Source organism: Sminthopsis crassicaudata, chromosome 4 (genome assembly GCF_048593235.1).
Source record: "Sminthopsis crassicaudata isolate SCR6 chromosome 4, ASM4859323v1, whole genome shotgun sequence".
In the NCBI taxonomy this organism is placed as follows: Eukaryota; Metazoa; Chordata; class Mammalia; order Dasyuromorphia; family Dasyuridae; genus Sminthopsis; species Sminthopsis crassicaudata.
This window is the reverse complement of record NC_133620.1, coordinates 366,602,891-366,624,960: the sequence shown is the minus strand read 5'-3', so window position 1 is coordinate 366,624,960 and position 22,070 is coordinate 366,602,891. Positions and strand designations below refer to the sequence as shown.

The window sequence follows — 22,070 nt, the reverse complement described above, 5'->3', positions numbered from 1 at the left end:
CAGAGTCAGCTTCTCCTTCCATGGCAGCACCAAAAGCTGAACCTCTGGGGTTCTATGGGACCCTATAGAGAGTCTCTATGGGAGACTCTCCACGAAGGAAAGCTAGCTAAGGCCTTGAAGCTTAGATCTCAAGCTCACCTTGGCTCAGGCTCAGAAGGGAGAGGAGGCTCTACTTCATCTGATTGTGCTCTTCTGAGATTCTTCTTTCCCAAAGGTTCAAAACATTTTTAGGGGTCATGAACCCCCCTCCTTTGACAGTCTGATGACTGGATCCCTTCTCAAAAGGATATTTCTTTAAAAATCCATAATTGAGGGAAATGCTAAATTTCAGTTAGAGATCAGTTAAAATAAAGATGTCATTTTTTTCACCACCCAAGTTTATAAACTGGATGAAATCTGTCTGTGGACAGCCTAAGAGTCCCTGCTTTATATCCCATCATTTCTCCTCTTCTAGTAGCCACTTTCATTTACTGTACTAGGCAGCGAGTTGGGAAGCTCTGCCATGCCCTCCCAGGATTAACTAGCTCCCCCAGCCTAGCTCAGCTTAGTGAGCTGATAATTGTGTCTTTATCCTGCAGTGTTCTGCAATGAGTCAAGTGCAGACTTAGGGCCACACTTGAAGCTCAAGGTCCCCTTGCCCCAGAAGCTTAGTGCAGATGGCTCCTGGTCAAGGCAAGCCAAAGCCCCATCTGTGCTGTGATTCTTCAGGTTTGTGACTGAAGACTGCGCATATACAATCTCAGAGTCACAGTGGATCCAAGTCAATCCAGGGGATTTCCCATGGACACACCAAGAAAACTATGTATCTGAGGAGATTTTCCCAACTGCCAACACAACAGAGATGCTTTTAGAAGGAAACTGTTCTATTTTCCATGATGTCCTTTATATTTCTCATTCCAGAGTAGCTTCTAACCTAGAGAAGCCCTAAGGGGTCAGGGTCTGCCTAAGGCAGTGCCTCCTTCAACATTAGGCCTAAGCAAGGATAGGCAGTAGGAGTCAGTGCAAGAGACAGAGAAAAGGAAAGGGCAGTTGACCAGAGTCTGACCTCTGGGGGAATTTTTTTTTTGGCCAGGATGAATGGGAATTCTGGCTGAGAAGGAAAGTTGGATTGCTATTGCTTTTGTTTATGATCAAAAATAGTATTTTTGTCCTGGATAGACAGGTGCAAGTTGCCTGGATTTATAGGCTAAATGCTCTAGTCTAGCATCAGAGAATCTGGGCTCAAATCCTGCCTCATATCCTTAATCTCTGAGACTTTAGTTCCTCATCTATAAAATGGACTATAGTGAATCTCTTCTGGTTCTGGACCCATGTTCCTATAATCCCAAGGTCCCATGTGCTTTTATCAGTTCTCCAACTAATTTTCTTTTGGTTCTCTCTTGACCACTGCTTAATCACTTCTGCAAATCAACTGACTTGATAAACACACACACACACACACACACACACACACACACACACACACACACACACACAATTATATTTCAATAGAATTTATATACACATAATTCTGTGTATTTTATGTATTTTAAAATATTCTTTTTAAGGGGTCCAAGGCCTTACCAGATTTCCAAAGAAATGTATGATGCAAAATAGCATAAGGACAAGTGGACTAACCTTAAATATGATTATCTATGACCTTATCTGACATTCTAAACCAGTCCCAGAAAGACTGCAATATGTATGAGCCTGTGGGCATAGGACAACCACATCCCATCATCCCAATAATGCCCCTCCTATCCCCCCTTTCTTAATTGGCACATAACCCCAGATGACTGCAGGCTAGATGATGACCAATTTCTCACTTAAATTACACTATCCCCTCCATTCCCCAAGTGTCTTCTCAGCTGACTAAAAGCATCAAAATGGGGGTGGCCGAGATGAAAAGTCAACCTCACCAGTGAGAGATCTGTCCCCTACTGAAACAGCACAACTCATGCTGGTAGACTTACGAGTCTCCAATAAGGGGCAGCACAAGGCAGGACACCTACCTTGGAAATGAGTTCATCATGGTTGGCCAGGTGAGCCCTGCAATGGATACAGCTGTAGGTCCGGTGGCAAGAAGGCAAGTATGCCTGAAAAGTCTTGGACCTCGTCATCTTCACCATTGGAGCCGCCGCTGAATGCTGCGCAAACTCAGGAGTGGCCCAGGAGGTGCTCCCACAGGACGGGTCGCAGGGGAAACACCGAAAGACACAGGTAAAGGCCGTGGTTTTGGCAGGTGGCGGGTGTGGGGCAGGCTCCACACACTGGCGATGGCTTCGGAGGAAAGACTCACTTGCAGGCAGAAGTCTGCAGCACGTTGTCAGCAGCCTGCAGTGCCAGAGAGAAAAATAATTAGCCATGGGACCAAAGCTTCTGACTCATAGCCCAAAAGCTGTCAGAGATGCTGCCTATGAAGTGAACCAGGAGACAAGAGGAGCCCAAAATCCCTTTCTAGGACCAAAAGATCTTATCTGTTCAATGTTCTTCTTTGTAATATCCCCAAAATTAAATTAAATGAAGCATGAAGCATTGTAAAGGATGAAATAGACACTTCTACATATAACCTCCAAGTTAGAAGTGTATTCAACAGCTACCCAGAGAGTGTCCATTAAAATCCAGCAAGCTGGATGCTACCCACATCATGACAGAGGTGACAGATGGGCTCAGGGCACAGGATGAGACATTTCTGGACCTGGATAGTGCAAGAGTTTGTTCTTGACTATGCATGTTTATTATGAAAGAAAGATGGGAGGGATAGAACAGATTTTTTTTAATTGAAAAAATATGTTTGGTTTTTCTTATCCAATAAGCTGGATTCCAGTCAAATTTGCCCCTTTGGACTGGGAAAAGTTACGACTTCAAAATGTGCTGGGCCAGAGTCCATGTAGAAAAAGCTCCAAGGGAATCCCCTTCTTTGCCTTTGCCTTAGCCCAAGGCTTAGAACCACTGATTCCCAACATTTTCCAGGAGAATTTCTCATCCCCAAGTGGCACCTCCAGAATCCTCTAAGATTAATAAAGATGCAGTGAACCCTAAATCAACCTTTACTCCTATAATTGGACTTGGTGGGTTGCTGAATTCTTGTCATTTTTTTCATCTTCACATCCCCAGCTCATAATACAGTACACACTGACCATGGCAAGTCTTTATTAGACTTTATTATTTTAATAGATCTTTATTCAATTGAACTGAGCATAAACACCAGCAGGAGACTGGCTAGCCAACTTCTTTCAAGGAAGCCAGTCAGTCAATAAACATTTATTAAGCATCTATTTATTTAGCATATGTCAGGCAGAATATTAAGCCCTAGAGACACCCAGAAAGGCCAAAACAAGTCTCTTCCCTGAAGGCACTCACATTTTACATTTGACCATGGACATATATATATTTAAAAATATGCTGTGTTGTTCAGTGGAGTGGCTGGTTTGCCATTACCTTCTGTAGCTCATTTTAAGATGAGGAAACTGAGGCAAATAGATTTAAATGACTTGCCTAGAGTCACACAGCAGCTTGTCAGTATGTCTGAGACCAGATCTGAACTCAGAAAGATGAGGCATTCTGATTCCAGGAGGACTCTCCATTGAATGACATGCAATTGTTAATTCAGAAGGAAAGCAGTTCTCATGGGGCAGCAGCAGGCCCTACTCAGGAAAGATTTAATAAGCTCTGATGTTATACTCAGACTCCTCCTATTTGAGGTAGTCTTCTCTGCCCTTCCTGGTCATCATGGACATAATAGAGAAGTCATTTAATTCCATGAAGTTGCATCTTTTCCACTGGGAGATGACTACTCCAAGAATGTGTGATGCTCTCCACAGGACAGCCTTGTGACATTGGATGATAATGGCCAGGGACTAGCAGAGACCTCAAAGAAAAAAGGGAGAGACCACTGGTTCTGAGCCCACCCTCCAGCCCACTCAGCTGTTCTAGAGCCTGTTTATTTCCTGGGCTTCTTTTACTGGGGGTGCTCCCACTCGCCTACCTCCCAGGAGAACTATGAGTGTTAATTAACACTTGCATCACACTTTGAAGATAAAATTATTTAGAGAGATGGGGGAGGAAGACAAATAAAATAAAGTCTTCTCTTAGTGGATTATATCTGGGATCCATCTGGCTTTTCAAAGAGCATACAAAGCACTGTCCCCTTTTTACCAGGCCCACCACTTTTGTGGTGAATCTTCTAAGACAATCCTTCAAGTCCTGCCCAAATCTCCTACCCCACAGTGGTAGAAGTAAATAGTCACCAAAAGCTCCTATATATACCCAGATTATAATTACAACAACAGCAAGTGTTCATAGTTTTCTACACACATTATCTCAGTTGTACCTCCAAACAACTTTGTAATGTGGGTGCTGCAAATATTTTTAACTCTACATGGGAAAAAGAAGGATCAAAGATATTAAATGGTTTTCTCGGAATCACACAGCTAGCTGATGTTAAGAGTGGAATTCAAAGTCTCATTTGATTCCCACCAGCTTCTTTAACATTTAACTAGGCAGGCAGTTGTTAGTTGAATTAACACTCAGGCTTCAGATACCAACAGACTGAACTCAACAGTGTGAGTATTTCTTTTACATGAGCATCAAGCCAGAAAAATCTTTGGTCTGACTGTTAAAGCTGAGCCATCCAGCTTTTGCAGAATGAACTTAGAATAGGCATAGTGACATGACAGAGCCCAGAGCACAGTACATGCTCTCCTTCCTCATCCATATTTTTAATCAAGTTGAAATGAAGATAAAAGAGAAAAAGTTGTCACAGACAGTGTACAGCTTGAGGGGGCATGGGGTGAGGGAGAGAGAAGGGACAGTCCAGTGGCCTTGTTTTGATGGCAGGACCTCAGGTACAGGTCCATTTGAGGATTCCTGGGGGGCAGCAGAGAGGCCTGGAGGAATCAGTAGACTTAGCAGCATCCAGTCAGTATCCAACTTTCCTCCCTCAGAACCATTTTTCTGGTATAAAATTCATGTGAGAGGAGAAGGCCCTCTAAGCACTCCCAATTTTCCTGTCACCATCTGACTGAGTTGTCAATCAGCATCAAGGCAAACCAGTGAGATACTGATTTAAAATTACAGCTGAGTTAATGCCAACTCCTGTGGAGTTAAACAATGATAATGGTGGAAAACTTTTTACTGTTTTTTGTGCCCATTTCATGATGAGACTCCCTTTTACTATAGAATTATTAATGATCCATCTAGACTGACTTGCTCTGTCACACAGACCACAACTCTCCAAACTTTTGACTAGTGTTCCTGCCATTACACCACCTGGAAACAAAATTCCTGCCTAAGGTCACTTTTGCTGATACTAATGTCCCACATAAGTCACTTCCTTAGTCATTTGACAGTACAGGACCTTCCCCCTTCTGTTTGTGACCCCCCCATCTCCCAAAGCACAGAGCCCAGGAGAACCACCTCAGTGAATCAAATCTTAACAGCTTTAAGTTTACCTTTAATAAAAGGGTCATCTTTGGAGGCCAAATTTCAACCATTGTCACTATTAAAACATAAAATGTCCCTCACACAAAGAATCTGATAACTCACTTGGGGTTTTCTGAGCTCCTCCCTCATTCCCTAAGCATGAAATACTGAAAATGCAGAAGCTCAGAAAGACAGAGCTCCCAGAAATCTGTAGGAGACTAGAAAGAGCAGGAGGGGTGAAAGCAAACAGCTTTTCCTTGGACCACATGCTTCTGAAGTCCAGTCTTGACTGCTAGATAGGGGAAGGCAGGGCGGAAGGGAGGACAAGCTCTGACCCCATCCACCCCCCCATCCTGTGCAAACACTGTGGGAGGAAAAGAAAACAAGCCCCTGGCTGCCAGTCTGGGTTTGTACAGCAGCTGCAGAGTCTGTTTTCTTATCCATACAGGGCAGATTCTAAATTATGCATTTACCAGGAGCAGGATTATTTCTTCTTTCACTTCTGTTCTTTAGGAGGAGGGGGAAATACAAAGAGCGAGAGGTTCTGGTTTTGCTCAACTCTGAGTCCTAAAACTTAATCATATCTTCAATCTGAAGAAATGGGCATGTGTAATCCCCGCAGATGGACACAGACAGACAGACAGACAGATAGACACACACACACACACACACACACACACACACACACACACACACACACACCACAAAACCAAGGACCAAAGACACTAATTCATCAGCACCTAGGAAGCCCTCTCAGACAGATAAGCTCCTTTAAGAGGCTGAGAAGAATCTCAACTTGGCCAACTGCCATCTTGTTCATACTCCTCTTTGGGGGGTGGAGGGGAAAGGTGGCTAATTGAAAGGAAAGAAAGCCACTGTCTCAGGTATGTAAGAAGAGAGGAAGGGGAAAGGAGAGACTAGCAGAAGAGGATTCAGGAAAGGCCTGCAAAGCTAAGATGAAGGAGGGATTAGATGAAAAAGACAAGCTTTAAGTAGGAAACTACTACCTACCAGACACATGGGGAGGGGAGAACAGACTATTTTTTATTTGGATTCTCAGGTGAAAATCAAGAGTAAAATAAAGTTTGATGGACAGAAGGGGGGGGGGGCAGGAGAGGAAGAATGAGGTTAGGGGCTAAAAACACTATCTGGGTAGAGTCTGCTTCTAACTTACTAAAAGCTTTAAACCATCTGGATCTTTTGTTTTGTCATCTGTAAATGAGGGGCATGGGCTTTGGTGAAGCCCAGATTGATTTCCAACTAATCAAATAAGCTCAATATTTAAAAGTCTCAGGGCACATGTACAAATTAAACGCCATTTTAAATGAAGTAATAATCTATCACTGTGAAATTAAAGAAAGATTTGCTACCACTAGCAGCTGGCTCCTTCCTATCAGCAAGGGAGAAAGAAATAAAGATATGAAATATTAAAAACAAGGAACTTGGCAACGCCCAATCAAGGGTAAAGTCCACCAGCAGCACACTTCAGACCTTGCCAGCATATGTGGCCAAAACTCCTTCACCCAGACAGATACCTTTTCCTAAATGAACCATAACCACAACAGAAAAAACCAAAAGTCTCAACCTAGAAGTACCATTTCACCTAAGCAAGCCCAGAGTGTCATGGCTAGTGTAAAACCTTCCTCACTCACACGGCCAAGCCCACACAGGCCCATTATTCTTCATTAGAGCCACCAGGTTGGATCTGTGTGAATGTTCCCAGGCAAACCTTTACCATTGATAGAAATGGCAGGATTGGGAGGATTTGGTCTGATGATGAAAAAAATTAATGACACCCAACCACAAGACAACCAGACTCATTCCTTGAATATTCAATTTTTTGAATTTTTCTTTGTGGGGAAGATGGACAAAAATTTAAAAAATAAAGACACTTCTCTAGCTTCCATTCCAGCCTCAGGCCAATAATAGGCTAATTTTAACTTCAGGGAGACAGGAGAAAAAAGTTATACTGCTAACACTGTTCCTTATAGATATGTAATAAGCACTTAAAGGGTACAGAAGACACCAGGGTGGGCCTATGCATCTCATGGGACAGCAGGGATTCCTAGGAAACATGATGACCTTAGTGACAATTCCCCTTTGAGACTTCCTTAAATGCTTCATTGGTAGGGAAAGGTTGAGGAGGGGAGTTCAGGAGTACATGTCAAAAACTGAGCTCCCTCCCTCCCTCCAGCCCATCACATAGAGATGTTGTCTCTAAAACGAACTCTAAAACCTTTCTCTTTTTAAGAGTCCCCTTGGGAAGTTAAGCAATTGTAACAATTCTTTTTTTCTACCTTTGAAACAAAATCGAGCATTTCTAGCACCTAACTTTCTTGCTGTGATAAAAAAGCTTACTTCTGCAAAGCATTTTGCAAACCTTAAAGTGGTATATGAAGGCAAGCTATTGTATTTCTCTAGACAAGAAACAGCAACTCTCCAAGTATCCTTTAATTATGTGCAAAGGAAATCATTTTTAAAAGTTAAAACTTACTTTCAAGATAGACCCAAATTCAAAGATCCTAAATAAAATCTGCTTTTTTCCCAATAGTCACTTGAGGAAGGTCAAACACATTCCATCAATGCTAACATTGTCCAAACATGATTGGGATGCTTTTAGGGGAACTATCAGAGCCCAAACTAAGAAAGTCAGCCTCCTGGTATTGTAGGCATATACAAAATGGCATTACCACAAGCTTGATCACCCACATTGTGTGCCAAGTTTAACTCTGAACTTGAGGCCTTCCAAAATCAAATATACCCTTGAAGAACAATATGTCACCACTGAAGACTGTCCAGAGCTGTAGGCTCTAAAAACAAATTTAGAAGTTCAACAGAACTAATCTAAGGTTTACAAAATTCAAAATGTTCTTTGACTTCCCAAACTGAATGCTTTAAGAAGGCTAAAATAATTATGAAGTATTGAATAAGCTTTTTTGATTTAAAATACACACACACACACACACACACACACACACACACACACACACACCAGATGGGCAGACAGGGCTTTTATGAAAACTAACCCAGTTTATTGTGAATCAAAGAAATCACAATTAAGGAAGCATTCATTAATCAAATGTACAATGATATCTTAAATATAAATGATATGATATCTTAAATATGATATGATATGATATCTTAAATATGATATGATATCTTAAATATGATAAAGATTCTGGACTGTGAACTTCAAGTCCTCAACTAAATCTAACATTTCAATTTGGAAAGACCTTGAATTTAGGTCATGAATTTATCAGCTTGGTATGTGTCATAGGCTGGGGGCAGGATCTAAGACCAGTCCTCCAGCAAAGGAAGTTTTGCTTATAAATGATGGAGTTTAGGCCTTTGAAACATCTGTCAGAAAAGTAAATGTATTCACTACATGGCTATTCCTTCATTCATAGCTTTGCTGGGGGGGAGGGGCACACGTGGGGCTTGCAGCTGTCACAACATCTGCATGGAGAAGAGGCAATTTCTCCTGAAGCACCCAGATTTGGCATCTGATTAACTGGAAGCTGGAGTATGTTGGTGGTTAGAGATTACCGATTGTTTGTCTTATCAGGTGAGAAGATATTATCTGAGATTTTTCCATTGATAGTTTTAACCCCTATTCTAAAACAGGTTAAAAGAAAATTGGTTTTCTAAAGATGGATTGTTAAGGACCCTAACACTGAATAGCACTCCTGGGCCATTCTTTTTAATCTCTTTACATAAATAAGTTCTATACAGCTATTTCATTCTTTGAATATATATCCCTCTTGCCTTGTAGTAATAGGTGCTTAATAAATCCTTAATTGACCATTTGATATTTTGCAATAGCACATTTTTGGCTTGGTTTAGCTTTTAGGTTAAATGGCTATCACTGCCTCCTGCTAGCAAACTCTGCCTCATAGGGGCAACTAAGGCTGAATCCCCTGTATTGGTAGATTTAATATTAAGACTCAGAGCCTTATCTGTCTCTGATCTACCATTACTTATGGAAATTTATCTCATTAGAGACATAGTGCCCATCAAACACCGTGGCCACATCTTCATCTTTTAGACCACACATATTCTATTGCTTCATAAGTAGCTCAGAGGATTTTCCTGAGTTTACCAGAAGACTTGCTTCTCTCCTAAGGCTGAGTGGGAACTGGTTGGAGCACTGAAGGTCTCAGATTTCTCTTGTACACATGATCTCAATCAACAAGCATTTATTAAATACCTATTATATACTAGACAATGGAAATATAGCAAAAACAGTCTCTAATCTTAAGGAATTTACATTCAGTAGGGGAAGAAAAGATAACATTTACATAGTACTTAAAGATATGGTAAGAGGCAAGAACAGCTGAGGAAGTCACATGAAGTCTCATGAGAATACTATAGGATTTAGAAAGGACCCTAGAGACTATTTAATCCAAACCTCTCATTCATTTTAGAAATGAGAGGCTAACCACCCACATAGCTCCTAAGTTGAAAGAACCAGGAATTCTTGTCTCCTATGGTTTATCCACTATACCCACACTATCTCTATCTCTAAGGTGACATTTGAACCAAACTTTTTTTTAGTAGCTTTTTATTTTCAAAATACATGCAAAGATAGTTTAATATTCACCCTTGCAAAACCTTATATTCTGAATTTTTCACCTTTCCCTCCACCCTTTCCACTAGACAGCAAGTTCATGTTAAACATAAACAATTCCTTTTATACATATTTCTACATCATGCACAAGAAAAATCAAAAAGGAGAAAAAATGAGAACAAAAAAGCAAGCAAACCAACAAAAAACAAAAAACAAAAAGTGAAAATACTATGTTGTGATCCACATTCTGTCCCCACACTCCTTTCTGGATGCAGACAGCTCTCTCCATCACAAGTCTATCACAATTGGCCTGAATTACCTCATTGTCGAAAAGAGCCCCATCCATCAGAGTTGATCACTGCGTAATCTTGTTGTTACTATGTACAATGTTCTCTTGGTTATACTCCACTTAGCATCAGTTCATGTTTAAGTCTCTCCAGGCCTTTCTGAAATCATCCTGCTGATCGTTATTCAACTGTTCCCCAACTGAGGAGCATCTACTCAGTTTCTAGTTCCTTGCTACTACAAAAAGGACTGCTACAAACATTTTTCCATATCTGAGTCCTTTTTTTTTAAATGATCTCTTTGGGATACAGGCCCAGTAGAGACACTGCTGGATCAAAGGGTATATAGTTGGACAGCCCTTTGAGCAAAGTTCCAAATTATTGAGCTAAATTTTGGAGAAAACTAGACTTAAAGAGAAAAGACTGAAGTGAGGAAAGTGTATTTCAGGCATGAGGGACAGCCTATGCAGAGACACAAAGATGAAGGTGTAAAGTGTTTAATTAAGGTACTCCTTATAGTTTGGATAATTATTAAGTATTAGTTCCAATAATTAGATTATAAGCTCCTCAACTGCAAGGACTTTTTGCTTTTTTTTATCCCCAGCACTTAGCACAATGCCTGACATTTCTCATTACTCACTTTGAGGGGCTCCAGTAAGAGAAGGTAAATTACCATGGTTAATGCTCCCAGTTCCCTTTGTTTTCAACCCCCATCCTTTTTTAAAATGGCAGATACTATCCATCTCACAACATTATGCAAACTTTTAAAACACAATAGGAATAAGTTATTTTTAAGTGGCAAATTAGCTTTACCAACTTGCTATGTGACCCCAAGCACTTCTCTGGGTCTCACCTACTCTTCCCCCCATCCTCCATCCCCAAAGGATATTCATGATTTGGGATAAGTGACAATATATTTCTGAAGTTGCCTGAGACTTATCTAATCCATCCCACTATAATTAGGCCTACCCTTAACCTGAAGTGAAAAACAGACCATTCCAAAGAGTAGAAAAAAATATATAGCACATTTTCCTGAACATTTCTTCCATCTATGGGATACATGAGATTAATTTCTTTCTGATCCTTAAGCACAGGTGGAACACTAATCAAGATATATGGTCTAACAGACACCTGGCAGGTCAGCCTTAGAAAGAATTTCTCATCTAAAAACAGAATAGCAACTAATTCAGAGAAAGTTCAAGAGAACACAGGCTTTGTTCCTGAGTGTTACCTCCATAGAGAACCTGATGGTAAATTCATTGTGCAGACTTTTCTTCTTTTGGTGTTTAATGACAAAGCAAGTGCTATCACTAGTTCTAAGAAGTTCCCATTAAGATTCCCATAAACCCAGAAAATAAGTAGAAGACCTCAAGGCCAAATCACCAACCTGCCTCAGTCTGAACCACTTTTATTCTAATTCCAAAGTTTCTAAAACTCTAGACCCTTTCATCTGGCTGGGATCCCACCCATGTGTAAATGTAAGAACTAGACAAAGAAACACATGCTTCTTTCAAAAAAGATGCTTTTGTAGCCAACCTGGTATAAACCTGGAGAAAAAACATGAAGATTATTGGGGTGGGGGAGGGCAGGGTAGAGAAGAATTTGGCTTCAAATCATGAACCTGCTATTTCTTATCTGTGGGATTCAGTTTCCCCATATGTAAAATAAGGGAACTGCATAATATAGTATTTAAGATTCCTTTCAGCCTCAAATTCTCCTGATGCTATGATTTTCTGGCTGTCCTTAATTCCAGAGATGGATGGATTTCATCTCAAAAAACTATTAACAAACTGTTTACAGAAGGGGGAGGGAGCTTAGGCATGCAGCAAATTTCTGGCTTTCTCCTGTGTGTAAACAATGAACTTTTAAAGCTTAAAAACCTCTTCTCTTCCAGGGCTGGTACACTATCGATAAGATGGGGTTGGAGGGTAGGGAATTCACAGGGTGAACGTGTTGCAATTTGTTGTTGTTGTTATTTCTGGTGTACAAAGTGCTCTACCCATATGGTATTATCTCCCTGGAGCTTAACAGCAACCTTGTAAGAAAGGTACTATAGCAATTATTATGACCACCATAGAAGGAATATCAGGAGAATGACATTCATAATCACGCAGCTACTGTCAGAAGTGGAACACAGGTCTCTCCAGTCTCTTGTATTACGAACTGCCAGCTTTTCATAAGTCAGACAGTCTAATATAAGGATTTCTGAGAAACATGGCAAGACATACATGAATTGAAACAAAATGAATTAAAACAAAAATATCTACAATAACCAAGTTTGGCTCCAGATGAGAAAATATACCTTTCTCCATTCATTAAGGAGTGGGGACTATTCCAAATGCTTATCAGATTCAGTGGATAATTTGGTTGTACCGTTTTTTCTCTCTGTACAAGTCTTTCTTCCAAGAAAGGTTTGGTATAAAGGCAGAGGAAAACAGAAAATGTAAAAAACAAAAGGAACCCATAAAAACCTAAATGAAAAGCTGGCAGACCAAGATTCCAGAACACACCATAAGCAGGAACTAGAGGATTTTGCTTAAACCTGTATTAATTCCCATCCTTGCTCCAGGTGCTCCCTCCTCCCTATCTTCAAGCACTATGAATAGTAGTAAACTATGTTCTAACTACAAAAGGTGCATGTTCTCTTAAACTGGGAAAAGAGTGCCACTCAAAGTTTTAAGTTAGATGAAACAAAATGGAATTTTCCTTCATAACAGCTTCCTGTTTCTAGAAAATTTCACTGAGTTCTCTACTTAAGAAGATAAATGTTTTTTTTTCTCCTATTAATACATACTGGAGAGGGGAAGAAAGAAGGGAAGCTAGAACCATATGATTAAAAAAAAAAAAGCTTTTTTAAAAAGTTTTTAAAAAAAACTTTTTTTAAAAAAAAACTTTTTTTAAGTTTTTAAAAAGTAAACAAAAAGTATGATTTATCCACATTTGTAATGAGTTCTAGATTGTAGTTTGTATAAGGGAAGAGGAATAAGAGAAAAGACAATGATAAAGGCAAAGGGAGGAAGAAACACAATTATATTCATAGAGGGAGAAACAAGGTAAAGGTAAATCAAGGCCCCTTCAACACCCAAGCTCATAAGACTCACACAAACACACACACACACAAACACACACACACACACACACACACACACACATACATTCAGAAGTAGGGAAAAGGAAAAAAGAAGGGGGAAAAGCTTAGGAAGTTCTGGGGTAAGCATTAATAAGAAATATTTAGGTTGCTTTGTCAGTGAACATTAGTAAGTTATCAATGGTAATTTACTATTTTCTATGCAGTTCTTCAATAGCTCTGAAGTAGGAGCAGCAATGGTCAGAATACCCAGAGTTATATACAAAAGCCAAGAGCCAGATTACCCTACAAGCAAGTGGTTCCCCACCCAAATTAAATATACATATTATTAACCCAAGACTGCATACCCATCCCTCCCCATACATCTAATATAGGACCATTATCTTGATCCTCCTACCTGAACTTCTTGAAGAATATTAAGAGAGTCAGGATATAACAAACACATCCTATCAGGCCATACATGATGTCATTTTATCAGGACATACAATGTGATTCAATGATGATATTCATTTCGGAACTCCAATCTATTCATCATTAGTGTCATACATCTATCATATGGGCATCTAACCTTCCTTTGTCACTCCAAAAGAGAGACTAAGGAAGTAGTAGGGAAACTTTCGCATCTAGGAAGGAATTACATCCTGACCCTCCAGCCATATGGCCATCCCAGACCAGAGTCTGGGAAACCAACAGAGGAGACCCAAATGCCTCTGGTATCTGTCTCAATCTCCCCAGTGCTCAGGACAAACAGGGTGGACCCCAAGGTGTTCCTGACCCAACTGGATGATCTGGCTGTAGAATTTGGGTGGTGGCCCTTTATGGAACTCTTCTCTCTCTGCCACATCACAGAAGAGTGAGACTCATCCCTCTGCTTTGGCTTTTCATTGGTTGCAGGAAATTGTATTGGATGACCAAGACTTAATTAGGTCAGGAGTTGGCATCTTTTCAGGCTGTGAGGTAGTTAAGAGCCCTGGGCTGGAAAGCCAGATGACCTAGGTTTTAGTCCCAGATTGCTACTAACAAGCTATGATGACCTTGGACAGATCACTAAATTAAAGAGTCAGAAAATACTAGAACTGGGAGTAAATTTCAAAATGAAGGGGTTGAAAGTTGACCTATAAGGTCCCTTCTAGATCTAAGCAGCATGACTAAGTTTTCATTTATCTTCTCTAATATAAAGTGTGTGGGGGGGTGTTTTTCTACTGATAAGGCCACCCCTTTACTCTAAAATTAGGAGTGTCTTTGCACTTCAGCCTCTATGCCTAAAGTATAATTACTTGTAGTCACCCTAATATTTGCCAGAAGAAGACCTAGAAAATACAGCCTCTGCTGAGAAAGTTCATAGCAGTGTAGAGGAATAAATCCTACCTGAAAAATAAGGAGGGCAGAGGCAGCCTCAGTTTCCTCATGAGTGCTTATAACAACATTCCTTATCCCCCAAGATTGTTGTGAGGCTCAAATGAAACAATGTATGTAAAATATATGTATTTGCAAACCTCTTTAACGTTGGAAGGTTTCAGGAGGAAAAAAAGCTTTGGGTTCAGAAATAAAAAAAAGCAGGAAAAACTTAAGTTACCTACTTCTTGATCAGCTACTATTTCCCCGACTAGTGCCATGTTGCAACTCTGGTAAAAATATGAATACAAGGAAAAGCAAGATAGTCCTCACCTGTGAAGTAATTCACAATCTAATGATGATGCATAATAATTTCAGCTCATAAAAAAGGAAGGGAGGGGTTCCATGCCAGAACTCAAAAATCCTAGTTTTTTTTCTCTTCTGGCTCTTCGTCAACTACACCCATTGAGAATAACTGGCTATAGCAGGTGCCACAAATCTGTTTCATTGACTTTTCTTAGTGGAGAGTGCTGGGTTTGGAATGAGGAAAACACCTGCCTGAATTCAAATTAGATTTCAGACACTTAACTGAGTTGTGTGATGCATGGCAAGTTGATTAACCCTGTTTGCCTCAGTTTCTCCATCTGTAAAATGAGCTGGCCATTCCAGCATCTCTGCTAAAAAATAAAAAATGGACCACAAATGGAATCATGAAGAATCAGACACAATTGAAAAATAATTTGACTTTAGGCAAGCCACTTAATCCTGTTTACCTCGATTTCTTTATGTGTAAAATGAGAATAGGAAATGGCAAACCATTCCATTATCTTTGCCAAGAAAACTCCAAATAGGGTATCAAAAAGTCAAATACAGCTGAAAATGATTTAACAAAGCACACTCACTGATCTACAATTCAATAACACAACTTGGAAGATCATTCACATGGATCACCCACTACCACCTATTAGTCTAAATGCAAAAGGATCTGAAGTCCAAGAAGAATCGGCTTTGCCTTTTGTACCATTTCATCTTAAGGAAATCGATCTCTGCCACGATGCCTAATGACTTTGGTAACAGGTCTTATAAAGATGAAGTCTAAGTCTGCCATCATCAGACTAATAAACACCATCTAGTAAGGGGTTGAAGAAAGCTGTGGAGGAACTGGAAATGTGAAACTCAAATACTAGAAGGAACTCTATTGTTAGTTAGCTACCCAACTAGATATCATACTAGCCTAGGCCATTTGAACATTGCCATTTTTGCTTTTATCCTTTTTTTTTCTCCAAAATATTTTTTTCTACAAAAGAACAAAAAATGCAACCCTAAATCCAACTGATTGTTGGCCAATAGGTAAAGGACATTTCTACACATTTCCAAAACTAGCCCAGTTTCCAAAGCTAATTTCTTAGAAAAAGGGAAGGGGGGGGGGGAGAAATTGCTATTGTACTTAATGTTCCTATATAAAAAGCACATTTCACTTGAATTCTAGTTTTGTCATCTAGGCCCTTTTTAAAGGGAAATTGCAGCTTTTATTAATTTAAGGATGTGTGGTGATCACCAGGTGATACAAAAGACAATCCTCACCCTCAAAGAGCTCACAATCTCATGATAATTCAGAGACTGAAACACCCATAATTATGTCTGGACCACAGTAATTAATGGAAAAAATCAGATATGTGGATAAATCAAGTATATGTGGATTTATACTGAGCCCCAGGGGTTAGAGAGTCTCAGAGACAAGGAATTACAGCAGAGTAATTTAACAACTTCTACACTCAGGTGTTAAAGAGGCTAGGGCACTGGAAGAAAGATTGGGACCTAAGCTCTGCTTTATAATACAGGCTTGTAGATAAACAAAGGTCACCCTCCCTTCCAGGGCAAGCCGCCCTCCCCAACAAAAAAGTTATTATGAATCTGCCCTTCCCCCAGGCTATACAGCCTAGGCTAGGGGAGATTTTGAAATAAGCATAATCAACATTTTCTACTTGTGATTGCCAGGAATTGTTAATGGCCCCAAGCACACGCCTGTACAACCCCCTAAAAGCCACTAGGACACATGAAACACAACAATAGCCTCATACAACAATAACCACAGCCAGAAGGACTCCATTTTCACTCTACTCCCCACCCCCATCTCAGCCCTAGGCACCGAACAAATGCTAAAATTCAGAACCCACAGCTGGGTGCTGGGTGTGTTGAGGGTGTGGAAAGCAGGATTGTGCATCACAACCACCTGAACCCAAGAGGGTTTTAGACCCAGATTCACCTCCCCACCCATGACCTAGGCCACCACTAGTTTGATGCTTGGTTTGCTAGCCCAAGCTGAAGAGAAACCCTCCCCTCTCTGTGTGAGCCTCACGTTTGTAGGACCCTTTGCTTTGTCATCTTCAACTCGGGCGATTTTAGCCTTTTTTGTGAGTGTAAGACTTCTTTTGTCATGATTACAATGTTTTGTTACCTACATTCATAATTTGGAAAAAAAAAATGCTTTTTAATCAGAGGTTAGTAAAAATAAAACCAGAAAAAAAAAATCCTCATCTTGTTATTCAAGGCTCTCAATTTATAGGACTCGGTGTAAATACACACACACTTGATTTATCTGATTTCTTTCCACTGGTAACTGGTCCAAGATACATTGGAAACCCCAAAGTATCCATGAACCCCAGGTTAAGAACCCTTTTCCTAGTATAAAACCCTTACATAAGTTGACTGCTATTCAAGGAGAAAGTTCCTCATAGGTTGCCTCTCCCTGATATTGGCTGATATTGGAGGTACTTGTACCTAGCCTACAAGTTCTAGTTCTAGTCCTGCATTCAGTTCAGGCTTTTTGGAAGCTGACTTCTTTAAAAATAAATAAATAAATAAATAATTGATAATACAGGCCAACAATCCAGAAGAACTAAATTCAAATCCTATCTCAGATACAGTGGAAGTACCTCTGAAATTAAGCAGTCATATTAATTTTATCTCAGGAACACTTCCACAATACTTAACTAATAGAAATCACAACTTTTCTGAACCTGAATTTGCCAATCTGTAAAATGGGATAACACCTGTCTTTCAGGCTCATAAAGCTCAAATGAAATGAAGTCTGTAAAATGAGTTTGCAAACATCAAAAACATCTCTTATACCCTAAAAAGTTAACTTTTCTGTCACATCTCTTTAGCAACTAAGAAAAGCCTACTTAGCCCTTCCCAGAATGTTTTTAAATGAACAGAATAAGTACATGGGATTACATAGGAATCCAATGATATTGAAAAACATTATTTAACAAGTACTGAGACTCGAGGGTAATAAGAAATGCTAAACTGACAAGGAAACCTAGGCAGAGGATAAGCTGCCAGAAACGCCTATCTAGTACTCTTTTTCTACAAACAGCTCCTTTTGGGACAGAGATTATAGCCAAGGGAAAGCTTTCACAATTGCTCCTCAAGGCTACATTTGGGACCTGAACTTCAGGGAAAGAAATTCAGCCTCCAGGGCTGTCAGAGACTAAGGCTGCCCACCTACTGCATAGTCACAAAGAGAAGAAAATGGAAAAGATAAACTTCAGATAAGAAGATTCAGCAAGTGTGTTGAGAGTTGGGAGGGGATATCAGTTGAGACAAGTTCACCAGATTAGAAGGTCTCCGAAGCAAAATCAGTGAAAAAGAGTCCACTCCCATAAACAAAGAAGCAATGGCCTGGGGGTTCTTTCTACAAGATTCATTCACAATCCTTTCAGTTTCCTCCATAATCAACCTGAAGGGATTGTATTGAATCATTCTGAAGGTCCTATCCAGCTCTTAATGTGTTTATGAGATGGATGGTAGTAAGTAGCTGGTTTTTTTCACCAGACCTTCTCTGGGCCATCCAGTTCAGCCCTCCATCTCAGCCCGATTCAATTCCGCTGAAAGAGAACTGTTCCCCTACTTTCTAACTTTTCAGAAAGTAAATCAGGGAGGACCTGGGGGGAACCAAGGTAGACACATAGGTAAAAAAAGAATAAAGTATAAAATCTAAAAGAAATTGGTGCATAACAGAATCTCTGCCCGACAGCAACGATTTCAGAGGGCGTAAAGCTGGGGGCTGTAGAATGTAGTTTAAATAGCCAAGAGAAAAATGCCTTGATTTTAAAGTCATAGCCCCTTTTATCAACTGCAAAAATGGGCATGTCCCTTAAATACCAGGACAGATGCAGTGATCAGAGTAAACAGTGTTTAACAGCCTAGTTGGGAGAAAAACAAACAGAAAGGGAAATGGGATAAAGCAAGGTGTAAAAGTCCAAAGAGGTCTGGGCGCCACAGAAAGCCAAGGACCTGCCCATTCCAAGTTTACCTTTGAAGGTTCCCTGGGTAGTTTGGGGTGCTATCCTTGCCAGGAGGGAAGAAGCAGAGGGCCTCCAGTTGTATGAGGGCAAGGGAATGAGGAAAGGGGACAAAGCATGCCCCTTCTCTTCCCCATCCATCTTTGTAGCCCGGTAAGGAGGCTGGTGAGCCCTGATACAAGAGAGGTTCAGGGCAAAAGGTGGACCGAGCCCCCTGCATGCTGGAAGCTCTTCTAGCCACGGGGAAAGGCAGCACCACAAGCCAGCGCCCCCTAGGAGCGTGCGGCCGCTGTGATGACCCAGAAGCTGTCCAGGGCAGGAGTCACTAGAAGTAAAGAAAGCACTCAGCAGGGGGCCTAGACCTTCCCCACCCACCCCCTCTCCCAGACACTCGCGGACCTGGTCCCTGGGACCGGAGGATGATCTCAGCTCAGCAAAGCAGACCCAGAGCGGGACTCCAAAGAGGAGCGGGGCTGGGTCCGGATCGTTTTCTTTCAAAGAGACTTTGCCAAAGCAGTCAGGTCTCTGGCAAGTGCAAGTTCGCTGTCTAGGTCCAACCTCCCCGGGTCACTTCTAGGCTGCTGGTCCCAAAGGAGCGCTCCGGGGATCTTGCCCAGCAGTTAACTAGGCGCTGCAGGAGACTGGCCGGGAGACGAAAGCCACGGGCTGTATCCGAAGACCCAGCCGGAGCCGTCCCCGGACCCCAGTCCCTCGGAGCCAGCGTCCGCTCTCGGGGCCCGCGGGCTGTGTTTGTAAACAAACCGGTCACGTGGCACTCAGGGCGACCGGCTCCCCCAAGTCTCAAAGCTCGGCGCCCGGGCTCAGCTCCGAACCCCGGAGGGCTGAAGCCAGTTCAAGCTGAGGCACGGACTGTCTCGACCCCCGCGCCCGGCGCAGCAAGCTGGAGAAGTCCGGAGATGGGGAGCCCTGGAGGTGGCGGAGGCTGGAGAGCCCAGACGCCCACACCCACGCCTGCCCCCGCGCCCCAGCCCAGGTCCAAAGCCGTGCCCACCCTGCTCCTCGCCAGCTCCCGCTCCCGCCGCCGCCCCCGAAGCCGGGCCTCTCTCTGGAGCCCAGTCCCGGCACTCACCCCTTCTGACCAGATCTGACTCCGGCCAGAGCTCAGCTCAGCTTAGTTCTGCTCTGCCCGGCTCGGCTCGGCTCGGCTCAGCTGTGCTGCGCGGTAGAAGGAGGAGGCGGCCCGGCTTGGATCTCGGGCTCCGCTCGCGCTCCCTTCTTAAAGCCACAGTCGCCTCCACTGCCGCCGCCGCCGCCAGCGCTCCGCATCCCTCCCGGACCCGGCCGGGGGCTGCCAGGTGACGGACGCGCCCCCGCGCCTATCCCATCTGCTCTGCACATAGCAACATGCAGCCGGTTGGCTGGGGTTGGCCGCAGCCCTTCCACGCGGAGCCAATCAGCTGTTGATGGAGCTCCGCCCCCTTCTTCCCTGCCCCCACAGCTCGTGCCAGTTGGGTTGCGGGGAGTGGACTGAGTTAAGGACCACACAGCCTGGGCCCTGGGTCCCAGCTGAGTCCTGCGTGGCTCGGGAGGTTTAGTCTCTGAATCCAGGCCTGGGAGAGGGGGGTGGTGGTGTCAGAAGAAAAGGTGATCAGGATGGGGTGTGCCTTCAGCGTCATGTTGTTTATTTAGATTTGAGGATATAGACAGACAGACAGACAGACCCTGGCCTTCGTGCCCGGCGTGTGAATTTTGCTTAGAGAGACAGGAGTTTGGAGAAGAGGAAATATAGATCCCCGCAGTCCCTACACTTGCAGCCTGTGTTAGTTCATTCAACCACCGGAGAGCTGCACTTGCACGGGCATGGAGTGAGAAATAGGGGAAAAGGGGTACATGACATATCCTAGTAGAAACGTTGGATTTTTTATATAGTCTTATAGTTTAAGCCTTGGGTACTCGTGCCCTCCAGGGATGGGAGAACCAAGCTAGAATGAATCTTGAGTCTACTCAGTCCCTTCTATACTCCTAAAATTACCTAGCTGGTCCCAGGTCCAAAGCAAAAACTGTCAAGACCATGTCTCAAGCAAGGAAAGTACTATGAAGAAATATCTTCCAGAAGGCTGGTCTTCTGTAGCCAGTCTCCCAGCTTTGCTTAGCTGAGAGACATCCTTCCTGCCTCTTGTGGAGTTTATGGGAGGTGAGGGTGAGGAGGAGGAGAGCTTTCAGAGAGAGGAGGCTGGGAGAAGGTGCAACATGTGTCAGGGATTCCAAACACTCTCTTTTGGAAAGAATGGGGGCATGGATGGGCTGTCCTTGCTGAGATTGGATTATTCTGCAGCTCCTAATTCCTTCTATCCCTTATCTCTTTCTGAGACTGATGGGTTCCACTTTTGCTGAAAAAGAAAATCTCCCCAATCTACCTTCTCCACACTGGGTGCCTGAAGAGAAAGATGAAGCAAAGCAATTTTAAGCACCGCAGCTTCCCACGGTGTAAAAACAGTCCTGTTAATAAAGTTTGTGCTCCGGGAGATGAATTTGTTGTTAATTGTCTCTTCATCTACCTTCCTAGGAAGGTGGAAAAATTGAAGAAATAATAAGCCTCTTTAAATTCTCTGTAACCAAGAAATGTTACAAGACATGACTGAGCACACCAGCTCTGCTGGGTTGTGTTGGAAGGGAGCAATCCATGAGTCCCATTGAACTGGTAAAGTAGAGCACAGCTTCTTAGACTGTGGTTTGAAACTCCATATTGAGTCTTAGTATGGGGGACTGCAGAATTATGATTTATTATCAGTAAATATTTGATTTCTATACTTATTTTATGTACCTATATACCCGAAGGCATGTTAAGTGAAAAGGGAGTGAGTGGAAAAATTTTTAGAAGCTCTGTGCAAGATAGCTTTGGCATCTGCTTCAGATTCCACAAATTTACCAAGGAGAAAGCTCTAGCAACCTTTTTTTTTTTTTTTTTTTTTTTTTTTTTTTTTCTGAGACAATTGAGGGCACACAGCTGAATTCACCTGCAGCACCAATTATACATATGGTTGTTAGCTCTGTTGTCTAGGATACTTTTGGGGTTAGATCCCTAGATGGCTTATTTTGCAAACTATACTCTAACTCAAAGAACA

At 42.1% G+C, this 22,070-nt stretch overlaps 1 protein-coding gene across 3 annotated transcripts in view; it reads right to left on the bottom strand.

Annotated features, from left to right (window-relative positions):
* The window catches only part of YPEL2 (yippee like 2), a 65,710-nt gene extending 45,371 nt beyond the window's left edge, over window positions 1–20,339 (bottom strand). Inside the window, exons 1-2 of one of the 3 annotated variants that reach the window (XM_074261960.1) lie at window positions 20,075–20,339; window positions 1,992–2,313 (exon numbers count right to left, since the gene is read on the bottom strand). In XM_074261960.1, the coding sequence (XP_074118061.1) occupies window positions 1,992–2,108 (117 nt within the window). In that variant the 5' untranslated portion in view covers window positions 2,109–2,313; window positions 20,075–20,339. Of the gene's footprint in view, window positions 1–1,991; window positions 2,314–13,739; window positions 14,133–18,995; window positions 19,216–20,074 lie in introns of those variants that run through there. The other 2 variants (XM_074261958.1, XM_074261959.1) reach the window with 2 other exon arrangements.
* Between the last annotated feature and the right edge of the window lie 1,731 nt (window positions 20,340–22,070).